At 42.9% G+C, this 12246-nt stretch overlaps 1 protein-coding gene across 1 annotated transcript in view; it reads right to left on the reverse strand.

Annotated features, from left to right (window-relative positions):
• Positions 1-1277: 1277 nt before the first annotated feature.
• Positions 1278-12246, reverse strand: part of LOC112080438 (MAM domain-containing glycosylphosphatidylinositol anchor protein 1-like) — a 333781-nt gene continuing 322812 nt past the window's right edge. The window contains exons 19-20 of the mRNA XM_070442591.1: positions 7718-7826; positions 1278-2879 (exon numbers count right to left, since the gene is read on the reverse strand). Coding sequence (XP_070298692.1) covers positions 2785-2879; positions 7718-7826 — 204 coding nt within the window. The 3' untranslated portion in view covers positions 1278-2784. The remainder of the gene's footprint in view (positions 2880-7717; positions 7827-12246) is intronic.

Raw genomic sequence — 12246 nt, forward strand, 5'->3', positions numbered from 1 at the left:
TGATTATGGTAGAACTCATGAGTGTGAAAGACAACGTCCATTCATTTTCTAGTAAAGCACAAGACCATGGATAGGAACGTGTGTGGTCTCAAATTGATTTAGCTTGATATTATGGGCTTAGTTTCTTTWAAAAAAAGAAGGAAAAAAGTATATTTTTTGTTGTTGAAATTTGCTGTCATATCCATAATTGCCAAATAGATGTGTGTAGAAACCACAAATGAATCATCATCAATTGCACAAAGTCTCTAAATTCTTTGGGGTCAAAAACATTGTCACAGAATATTAGTTAAAATGTCCTAATGTTCTGTTATCATTTAAAATCATATGATGAAGTAGTTTGCTCAATATTTTTCAGTTGCATCTGATTCCGATGCATCATTTTTCTGTCCTGAGTCAGGCATTTCCACCTGGCATATCTCCTGCCTATACCTACAGATAGTTGTAAATATACATTAAATATGGTTGTGAGTTAACAAATGGTCGACGCTTCATAAGAAATGCACAGCTGACAGGATAAATTGATGGGAGATGGGTAGTCGGCAAGCCAGTAAGCTGCATTCACGTGCTACCAGAATTATAGCAAACTCTGAAAGAAACTTGGGACTGAACATGTGCTAAACCATTCATAATGAGCTTCCAAAATGGTAAATAAAGCACCGTTCTACCCTCAAATTTGCAAGTTTGATATTTCAGAGTTTCCTAGTTCTGAGTAAACACCACATTGGACACAGACTGAGTTGACACCTGACCCCCCCCCCCCAGTGATTCCAGGTTTGATTACCAACAATGACAAGACAGCCTACAGGGAGGAGGTGAGGGCCCTGGGAGTGTGGTGCAAGGAAAATAACCTCCCACCAATTGTCAACAAAACAAAGGAGCTGGTTGTGGACTTCAGGGAAGAACAAAGGGAGCACCCTCCCATCCACATCGACAGGACCGCAGTGGAGAAGGTGGAAAGCKTCAAGTTCCTGGGAGTACACGTCACTGACAAACTGAAATGGTCCACCCGCACAGACAGTGTGCTGAAGAAGGCGCAGCAGCGCCTCTTCTACCTCAGGAGGCTGAGTAAAAAACCCTAACAGACTTTTATAGATGCACAATTGAGAGCATCCTGTCAGGCTGTATGGTGCGGTCTGCCCAATGCATCACCGCAGCAAACTACCTGCCCTTCAGGAAACCAACAGCACCTGATGTCACAGAAAGCCAAAAACATCATCAAGGACAATAACCACCCGAGCCACTGCCTGTTCACTCCGCTATCATCCAGAAGGCGAGGTCAGTACAGGTGCATCAAAGCTGGGACCGAGTTTCTATCTCAAGGCCGTCAGAGTGTTAAATAGCCATCACTAGCACATTAGAGGGTGCTGCCCTATATACATAGATTTGAAATCACTAGTCACTTAAATAGTGTTTACATATTTTGCATTACTCATCTAATATGTATTCTATTCCACTGTATCTTAGTCTATGCCGCTCTGACATTGCTCGTCCATATATTTATATGTTCTTAATTCCATTCCTTTACTTAGATTGGTGTGTATTGCACGTATTGTTGTGAAATTGTTAGATATTACTTCTTAGATAATACTGCACTGTTGGAGCTAGAAACACAAGCATTTCGCTACACCCACAATAACATTTGCAAAACACGTGTATGTGACAAATAAAATTTGATTTGGATTTGATTTTGCGTTTATATTTTTGTTTAGTATGAACAAGCCCACTGGGTATAGATGTCAGTTCAACTTATAGTTTTCATTTACATTTGCTTGAGTTGTCAACTAATGTGAATTAAACGGGAAATCAACTAAATAATTCCACTTTTTGGATTTAGGTTAAAAGTTGGATAAAAAAAATACGAAATGCCCTTACATTGATGACTTTTTGCTAATCCAATTAGTTTTCCAAGTTGATTAAATGTCATCAYATTGATTTTGGGAGTTGAAATGACGTGGAAATAACATTGATTGAACCAGTTTTTGCCCAGTGGGAGGTTCCCGTTTATCGCTGACCGATATGAAAAAAAAGCCTCATGCAGTAAAAAATACTTCAAAAAAACACTTCTTTGGAAAAGAAAGAATAGATTGTATACATTTGTGCTTCTTTAGTTTCGCTTTGTCGTAGCCTGTAAAGTCGTCCATGTCCATGAGTGTTTTTCTTCACTTAAATGTTATTTAAACTTTTGTAATATATATTATATAGAGAAATGTATACGTACAATCTAACGCAGGTCCTACTGCAGCGACTGGTAGAGGAGAGGCAAGTGGGAGCTTCTTTCTTTCTATCTTTCTTTCTCTGTCAGTCACTCAGTCTGCCTTCGTGATGCGGCAGCTACCTGGCACCCAGCCCAAGGAGGCGAGGGGGAGGGTTCAAAAACAGGGGGGGGAGACCACCCCTTCTCTTATAATCCTCAGCCCCTCCCCCCACCCATATTTTTTATTTTGTCCTTCGTCGTCTTTGGTAGAGTGTCCGACACTTGTGTCCCAGGAATACGGGGTTGGGAAAGAGTAGATGGAGRTGACGGAAGAGTGAGAGAGTGAAGCCGGGTGAGTGTCTGCTGTGAGGGGTTGGATATTGGGTGTCAAAGGTCACAAGGACATGAGTATGACTGGAGAAAAAAGCAGCGCACGACTGTAAAAGTGTGAGTGTGGAAAAGAAGAATGAGAGAGAAGAAGTGGTACAAGAAGACATACAAGCTTAGCCAGGGTGGAATGGGAGATATGAAGGATGGATTGGCGATGAAAACAGAAAGGTGGACAGGTGAACAGGTGATGATTGTGCTCATCATCTGTAGAGCAGCAGTAGATAGGAGCAGAGGGCGAAGGTCAGCGAGGCGGCCAATGGGTGCGAGCACAGYACCGGGGCTCCTCCAATCAGAACTGTGGAAAACACAAACAGAACAAACTAAATGGTCGGAGCACAATAGACTATTGACCACAACCAACAGGTCACATTGATTGTAAAGAGTTCAAGAGTTGAAGCCTTTTGGCATTTAGTTACTGTGCAATACTTTTATCTCRCCTAGTAATCCATATGTGAAAAATGTGTGGGAGAAATTAAAAGTAAAGCCTTGTGAGATATTGCAACTCAATCCCAAGATGTTATGAAGCGAGAACATGTGAGGAGATGCGGTACTAAAACAACATCTGGAACTTTAAAAGCCTGAGAGTGGAATGAGGGGAATAAGGCCTTTTATCACTTCAGAGGCAGGATTCACAATGGAGATTGGATGCGTGTCATAAGTGCTTTGAGGTAGCATCTAAGAGACAATTTGCCCATTGATGTCATCATCAAACTGTTCGCCCCTCGTTCGACATGAAGATCTCTACACCAAACCCTTTCAAAGAATAGCTGTTGTGTTGGGAAGGAAATTCAAAGCTCATAGGACAGATGATGTACTGTGCTTTTATAAAAATGTATGTATGCTGCTTTTTTGGAACTCTGARTAAGCATAGAGATTCAAAGAAATGGAATCACAAAGCACCTACAGTTCATGAGACATTTGCAACCCTTCCTCTCCGTTTGTCAGATAGCATGCAAATGCAAATACACACGTTTGTTTTACTATCATTGGGACCAAGCAATTGATTCCAATTCAAAATCCTATTTTCCCTTACCGCAATCTTAACCCTGACCCTAACCCCTAAGCCTTTTTCCTTGTGGGGACTGGAGAAATGATCCTTGTTTTACTATCCCTGTGAGAACTTCTGGATAGTAAAACCAAACAAACACACACCGCACTTACACAAAGTCAACAGCGCATTATGCATGCAAGCTGTCTGCGGAATGAGTTTCATAAATAAAAAGCGAGACAGGTATTTAAGAGATCAATATGGATTTATATTAGAAAGATTAGAAAATCAATGTATAATGCATAATCAAACTCTTTATTCTTCCCGTCCTCTCCCATAGAGAACAAGTTAAGTAGGGGTCTGCGATGGCTAAAGATCTGGGGTTGTATGTATTTAGTGTCTTAGAGTTAAAGCTCTGATCTAGGATCGGTTTTGCCTTTTAGATCATAGAGATAAGGAGAGGGACCTGATCCCAGATCAGCATTCATACTCTGAAAACTTTGTGAATTGTGTTTGGTGTAGTAATGGCTGCTTACAGTAATGGCGTAATGGAGAGGATGGCTGCCGTTTTATTGGCTCTTAACCAACCGTGGTATTTTGTTTGTAACTTATTTTGTACATAATGTTGCTGCTACCGTCTCTTAAGAYCGAAAGGAGAGCTTCTGGACATCAGAACAGCGATAACTCACCTTGAATTGGACRAGGAATTTTTCTTTAATGAGTCCGACGGGAGGGATTTACTCCAGACCCCCGAACAGGCCCTCATCCCCGTCATTCGCCGGAGAAAGAAACTGAGACTTTGAGGAAGGAGATTGGGGTGCCTTGTGAGGATCAGGCGACGACAGGCTAATCTGCCTTTGCCATCCRTACAGTTAGCCAATGTACAACCACTGGAAAATAAATGGGACGAACTAAAAGCACGTATATCCTACCAACGGGACATTAAAAACTGTCATATCTTATGTTTCACCGATTTGTGGCTGAACGACGACATTAAAAACATACAGCTGGCGGGTTATACGCTCTATCGGCAGGATAGAACAGCAGCCTCTGGTAATACAAGGGGTGGCGGTCATTGTATATTTGTCAACAACAGCTGGTGCACAATATCTAAGGAAGTCTCAAGGTKTTGCTCGCCCGAGGTAGAGTATCTCATGATAAGCTGTAGACCACACTATCTACCTAGAGAGTTTATCTGTATTTTTCGTAGCTGTCTACATACCACCACAGACCGATGCTGGCACTCAATGAGCTGTAAGCAAACAGGAAAACACTCACGCAGGGAACTTTAATGCAGGGAAACTCAAATCAGATTTACCTAATTTCTATCAGCATGTTAAATGTGAAACCAGAGGGGGAAAAAAACTGTAGACCACCTTTACTGCATACACAGAGACACGTACTAAGCTCTCCCTCGCCCTCCATTTGGCAAATCTGACCATAATTATATCCTCCCAATTCCTGTTTACAAGCAAAAACTAAAGCAGGAAGCACCAGTGACTCGGTCAATAACAAAGTGGTCAGATGAAGCAGATGAGGGAGAGCAGTCCATATCCAGACTTTCTCTGTTACCTCAAGTACTCATTAACTCTGCATCAGTCATGGACAGAAACTTCTGAGACACAGTATTAATGATGAACACCCGGAGGTTCACTGGTAAGCCACATTTGCCTCGGGATCCATCCCAGTTGGTATTCTGTGTCCACTTGTGGTATATCTCTTCAGTTACACATCCTTGGTCCTTGCTGTGCCTGGTGAGCAGTTTGTCAAGTTCTGTTGTCAGAAGTGGAATGGAAATGTCAGGGTGAACCGACGACCTGACGTATGTTGACTCTGCCTGTCGGAGGTGGAGTTCCAGAGCTCACAGGTGTGCCTGGCATGGATTGTGACTCCATCTCGTTCCTCGCCCTCTTCAACATGGGACCAACACATTACATGTTGCATTTATATTTTTGTTCAGTAGTTATATACTTTAGTCCAGGACTAGGCAAATTATGTGTTTTGGAAACTGGCCCTATATAAATAGAGCATCTCTGTTGAACATGTTTCATAGTCCAGGACTAGGCTTAATCTACTGTATGTCCAACAAACCAACCTATATTGTTTTACCCACATATATCATTCTTCATTGTTGCGTCTGCTTATACATACAGGTTGCCCAGGTGTGTGGGCTGCATATTTCCTCTACCCAATCTCCTCTAACCAATAATAGCTCATCTGTCTCAGCTAATCTATCTGTGCTCCTGAGCGGCACAGTGGTCTAAGGCACTGCATTTCTGTGCAAGAGGTGTCAATACAGTCCCTGGTTGAAATCCAGGCTGTATCACATCTGGCTGTGATTGGGAGTCCCATAGGGCAGTGCACAATTGGCCCAGTGTCATCTGGGTTTGGCTGGGATAGGCCATCATTGTAAATAAGAATTTGTTCTGAACTGACTTGCCAAGTAAAATAAACATTTATTTAAAAAATAGCTGCACCACTGCGTCAACCACACGGGCTAGCGTAGCCTARATTCCTGTTTACACCCTCCATCAATAATTCACTGTATTCCTTTAGGATCCCTGCTATAACTCCCTTCTTCCCCACTAGCTCTCGTCTCTTTCGCTGCTATCTCAGATKAGGTGTTTTGGGGGAGGTAGAGTGGTTTTCTCGTTAATTATTTACTGACCCACCGATGTCTCTTGATTTGTTTTGGTTGTCTTGGCCTGTTGCTTTTCGTAAGGAAGGGCCCCAATGCACAGAGGTTTGTAATGTGTTGCATAGTCAGGCCGCTTGTCTCGCCGAAGTTATAGTACCTCCMCAGTTGATCTGTGGGGGAATGCATGTGCCTTCAGCTATGTTGGGCACACCCATAAGTGTTGAAAATATTAACGTGGGCACCATCATGAGTGGTAAAAATACACAGATGTCAACACTGTACCACACCACTTTCTTTCCCAAATTATAGTCTACAGTATGTCTAACTTGATCCCTCGATATTGTGATAGTACAGTAGCTTTATCTTTTATAATTGACCATTTCCCAAGATCCCCCATTCATTTACAAACAAAATGTTAATGGTTCTCTATCTCTATTTCCCAGAACGCGCTTGAGGTCAGGGGCAGCTTCACATCAATTTAGTGCTGGCTTGATTCAATCACTGTGGTCAGTGGTGGTCAACGGACACAAGAATACATTGACAGTGAGAGCTTTCTCACTTAGAGGTGAATAATTGTCAATAGAAGCCATCGTGTGGAGTTGTGGCTGCCTTCATTGGCAATGAAGAGCTCTTTCAATTATGGTCAGTGCTTTGGTCAGGGCTGTATGAAGCCATTGTATGGAGTCTGGTGTGGGTAGCATGGAKGAATCCTATAGCAGTGTCAATGAAGGGTGTGCCTTGCTACACTAAAAAATTGCTAGGTTAAAAGCTACCCAGTGATGGGTAAATAGTGGACAGAACACACTTTGGGTTATTTTTTTACTAGCCAGTTGGGTCACTGAGCTATGCACCACTGGGTCAGATCAGAAGACTGGAGGTGTGGCTTAGTAGGGGCGTGGCTTTCAGATTGTTCTTTTTGGCCACCTGTGAGATTAAATGTCATTCCGGTTAATCTGTTCTGTTGTATTGCCAACAAGTGTTATGGTTGAGTGCTGACACTTTTGTTGCCCCATTGGGGGCAGCTCTTCCCCCCCATTACTATTATTTATGCCACATGTCTTCTGCAAYTCGTCCTCCTCACTTTGTCTTTCTTAATCTCTTGCTCTCTCGCCTTCTCTCTAACGCCTTAAATCTCTCTCCTCATTAATATCATTCTGGTTAACTATATCCCCCCCTTCTATCCCTCTTTTTCGGGTTTCCCCAAATCTTAAAACAATTTGTAAATTCATCCACCTGTTTATTTATTGCATATTACATTTTCAAAGTAACCATACATCATAGAGTATAGCTTTGGGAAAAGGCCAACCTCTCTGAAAGGGCAAGCTCTCAACAATGTCTGGGTGAAACTGAACAGTTTCTTCCTATACTGTGTTTGGTTTGTAATGGTGAGAATGTGATAGACTGTGTCTGCCTTTAGTGAGTTGGTGAGATTAATAGACAGATTCTGACCTAAGATCTGCGTCAAGGGGCAACTTCCCCCTACACCTACAGTAATATTGTGACATACCTGTGTTGGAAACGGAATTCTCCTGCTTGCATTTCCCTTTGGTGACTGATACATCATCGATGGCAATGTCGCCTTCGTAGCCCGATCCCCGAATGGCCTGAAACACCACCTGGACAGGGAAAGAGAAAAACAGACTTTAAAAAGAGAATAACTTGGCTTTCCATAGAAAATGGACTTCCACTTGCATTGCCAATACCACCAAAGTATTGTRCCAAATTGCAGCCAAGAATTACATAGACCTACAAGTGATTTACCACTCAGAATAATGTTTTTATTTTATAATTATTTTTACATTTTGTCACTTTCCAAAACCCTATCCTCACTTCTCTCTTTMCAACAACATGAAAAAGAGTGACAGAGTTTACTCTAAGGCCATGTTATGAAGCCATTTGAAAAAATAACAAACGTCCTAAAATAAAACGAGGCCAGATATTGTGGCGTAAGCAATGGGCAGTGGCTTATATACCCTGGCCACCTGTTAGGAAAAGTTTCAGTTCGGCTCTCCATTTTTACCCAGAAGACATTGGTTTTGATTRACAGCTTAATTACTGTGGAAAGTTGTAGCCCCAAACCCCATCGCACCGAGCTAATCAAAGATAGAGCGTATTACATTTGGAGAAAATAGGAAACAACACCAACCACCACAGCAACAACAAGGAGAGTACACTTTCATCCATAATAGCATTCACCTCAGACTGGTGGGTAATCCATTSTTAATTCTCTTAATGAGAAAACAAAACAGGGATACTGCATATCCATGGCGAATGATTGCGGCATATTGAGTGTGAGGCAACGTGCACTCATTGGTGTTAGTGTATACTCTGGCTCGTGTGTGTTAGAGTGCCTCRATATTTCTGTGCGTGTCCATTTTTAAACTATCCATCGCTGTGAGTGTATGCTTCTTATGGTTGCATCCCTACAGGTTGCAATTAAGGCACCACAGGACAACCCCCGCCACGCGCACTCGTCCATATCAGGACAAAACGCCACACAGCCTCTTGGCCCACAGTTGACCAGGGGCTCATCAACTACCAGCTCTCTGACCACTCTCTCTTTTTTCCAATTTAGCAGAAAGGTGGACGGCGCGGCTATCTCGCTGCTATTCTCTAATTGGATCCCAGAATACACTCCTTTTGAACGAGGGACTCCTTTGAATAAATAAAGAATGCCTGGAGAGGAGGTTTTGACAGGGATGGAGGGAGTGAAGGGGTGAGACTCTGATAGATGTGACCGGTCTACTCGTTTGCGAGGGATCTTCATTTGACTTGTCCGCGGAAGAAGGACGGAGGGGTGGCTAGGCTAATTGGCCAAAGGGCCGTGGTGGGCGGACAGGTGGTGTCGAGGAAAAGAGCCCATTCACACAATGTCCAATTATACTCAATGGTATTAGTCACACCGCTATAAATGCACACGAACACACACACACACCTCACACACCTTTGTCCTTGTGTGCATATGTGTGTGTGCTTGTGTGTCTAGTCGGCCAGGTCTTGCTATTCATTTTTATTCATGTGTTCACTTCCATAGCTCTTTCGCGTAAATCCCCTCATCTAATAGGCAGAGGCCAACGCTTGCCGACAGTACAAGCCTGATTTATTATAGGGCAGACAAGCCTTACCAGGGGCTGTGAATATACACATACACACACACACAGAAACACATGCACGCACACACACAAGCACCAACACAAATAAACACACACGCACTATGGCTACGAGAGAGAGAGCAAGAGAGGTGAAACGGAGAAGATTGAGAGAGACATGAGTGTGAAGAGAGGGGGAGAGGATTGAGAGGGAAGAGAAATAGAGAGATGGAAAGAGAGCTGCCAAGGCCCCATGAATTAAACAGCTATAAAGCTGTGTGTGCGTGTGTGTGCATGTGTGTTTGTGCACGTTTGTATGCCTTTGTCTATGTGGTGTGTGGTTGTTATTGATGTGTGTGGTTTATATTTGTAAAGATTGGGGTATCTGTGTGAGATTTTGAAAGCTTGTGTAAACATCTGTAAGTGGGGCTGTGTGCGTGKCTGTCTAAATTACTATGCTCTCCTCACTTTGTTTTCTCCTGCTGGAGGGGATACATGTGTAGCAGTAGAACAGGGCTGTCCCTAAAGTCTGGCTCAGCTCCCTATGACACACACCCACAGGCGCACACACACACACACACAGGCTTGTGTGCATGCAGATACATGCACACTTTGCACACGCGCATGCACAGGAAATTTGCAAGTGTTGGTGTTAAGGTAAAAAGTGTTGTGAGTGTTATAACTGAGTGTTGATTCCAGTGGGGTTAACACCAGTGGGATTAACATTTTCACCACGCGGCGACGAAAATAAGTGTTATTTTATTCACAGTRGGATCAACACTGCGTGGCTTTGTTGTATTTCAGTTAACTCTCTCAGAGTGAAAAAGACATGAGAGGGTGCTCATTATCATTCCTCCCTGAATGCTGTGTTGCAGGTTGAGTTTTAGAATGTTCTAGTATCGATGTTTCTGCATGCACATTGATTCATTGATTATACTATACAAAAGGTACAACTTTTCTAAACTAATCCAATCTGTAATAGTGAAGGGTCGTTCGCGAACGACCAGCACTTTTTGAAAGCATCTTTTTGATGAACGTCAGGAACCGAATCCCATCAGTGAAAGACACGTACATTTGGATACTGCTACCACTGCTTTTTGAGCTCAAAACAAGGCGTTTCTGCAGATAAGTTACAAAATAATTCTCTAAAGAGGGTGAATTCTCACTGCAGAAACAATAAATAACATGGAGAGTGCGTCTGGACCGTACTGATTTTTTTTCATTGCGTAAAAAAAAAAAAAAGGCATTATAATTGTGAGAATGTCTAATAATTTGGCCAGGTCAAAATGTATTTGAACAACATTTCACGATCTGCCTACCTTTTGGGATATACATTGGTTCTAGGTCGATTTTGAAGCATCATTAACTAAGAGCTGTTTGGGAGCCACTCTTTTACGTGAATGTAGCAAAATGAGTCGGCTCACAGAAAAGACTCGGAACTCTCATCACTAATCTGTAAGGGGTTGGACCTATTGCACCTTTTACAGAGATGGTTGTTCCAGTTTAGATGGTTTAGGTAGTATTGTTTGCCAAGTCCTTGACCATAGCAATCGATCCGAATGCATGTTGTGGGTGATAAATGATTCCCAATGTTTGATATTGTTTGCAGTTGATGTTCTTCTTTAATAACACAGACCACAAAGCAAATCAGGGGGAAGAAAATTGGTTTATTCAAATAGGACAAATCACTCCCCTGTTCTCAGTGATGCTCTCCAATGATTCTCTCCTGTGATTCTCTCCACAGAACAAAGGGACAGGATGTAGTTTATAACCCAGCCCTAGCCTGTGGTTGACCAATTAGAATTTATTGCAACAAAACTGGGCCAATGGCCAAATAAAAATAAATAATTCTACTATTATTCKGACATTTCACATTCTTAAAATAAAGTGGTGATCCTAACTGACCTAAGACAGGGAATTTTAGAATTAGAATTAAATGTCAGGAATTGTGAAAAACTGAGTTTAAATGGATTTGGCTAAGGTGTATGTAAACTTCCGACTTCAACTGCACATATGAGATGAGTAATGCAAGATATGTAAAGTGACTAGTGTACCATTTATTAAAGTGGCCAATAATTTTAAGTCTGTGTATATAGGCTGCAGCCTCTCTGTGCTAGTGATGGCTATTTAACAGTCTGATGGCCATTTAGATATACACTGTTTTTCAGTCTCTCTGTCCCAGAGCCCTCACCTCCTCTCTGTAGGCTGTCTCGTCATTGTTGGTAATCAAGCCCACTACTGTTGTGTCGTCTGCAAACTTGATGATTGAGTTGGCGGCRTGCTTGGCCATGCAGTCGTGGGTGAACAAGCAGTACAGGAGAGGGCTGAGCACGCACCCTTGTGGGGCCCCAGTGTAGAGGATCAGCGAAGTGGAGGTGTTGTTTCCTACCTTCACCACCTGGGGTGGCCCCTCAGGAAGTCCAGGACCAAGTTGCACAGGGCGGGGTTCGGACGCAGGGCCTCGAGCTTAAATATGAACTTGGAGGGTAATATAGTGTTGAATGCTGAGCTATAGTCAATGAGCAACATTCTAACATAGGTATTCCTCTTGTCCAGATGGGATAGGGCAGTGTGTAGCGTGATGCCGATTGCATCGTCTGTGGACATATTGGGGCGGTAAGCAAATTGAAGTGGGTCTAGGGTGACAGGTAAGATGGAGGTGATATGATCCTTGACTGGTCTCTCATTTAGTTCTCTCATTTAGTTCAGTTACCTTTGTATTCTTGGGTACAGGAACAATGGTGGGGACAGCAGACTGGGATAGGGAGAGACTGAATATGTCCGTAAACACACCAGCCAGCTGGTCTGCACATGCTCTGAGGACGCGGCTAGGGATGCCTTCTGGGCCCGCAGCCTTGCTAGGGTTAACACGTTTAAATGTCTTACTCACATCGGCCACGGAGAAGGAGAACCCACAGTTCTAGGTAGTGGGCCGCGTCATTGGCAC

This window comes from Salvelinus sp. IW2-2015, unplaced genomic scaffold (genome assembly GCF_002910315.2).
Source record: "Salvelinus sp. IW2-2015 unplaced genomic scaffold, ASM291031v2 Un_scaffold16326, whole genome shotgun sequence".
Lineage (NCBI taxonomy): Eukaryota > Metazoa > Chordata > Actinopteri > Salmoniformes > Salmonidae > Salvelinus > Salvelinus sp. IW2-2015.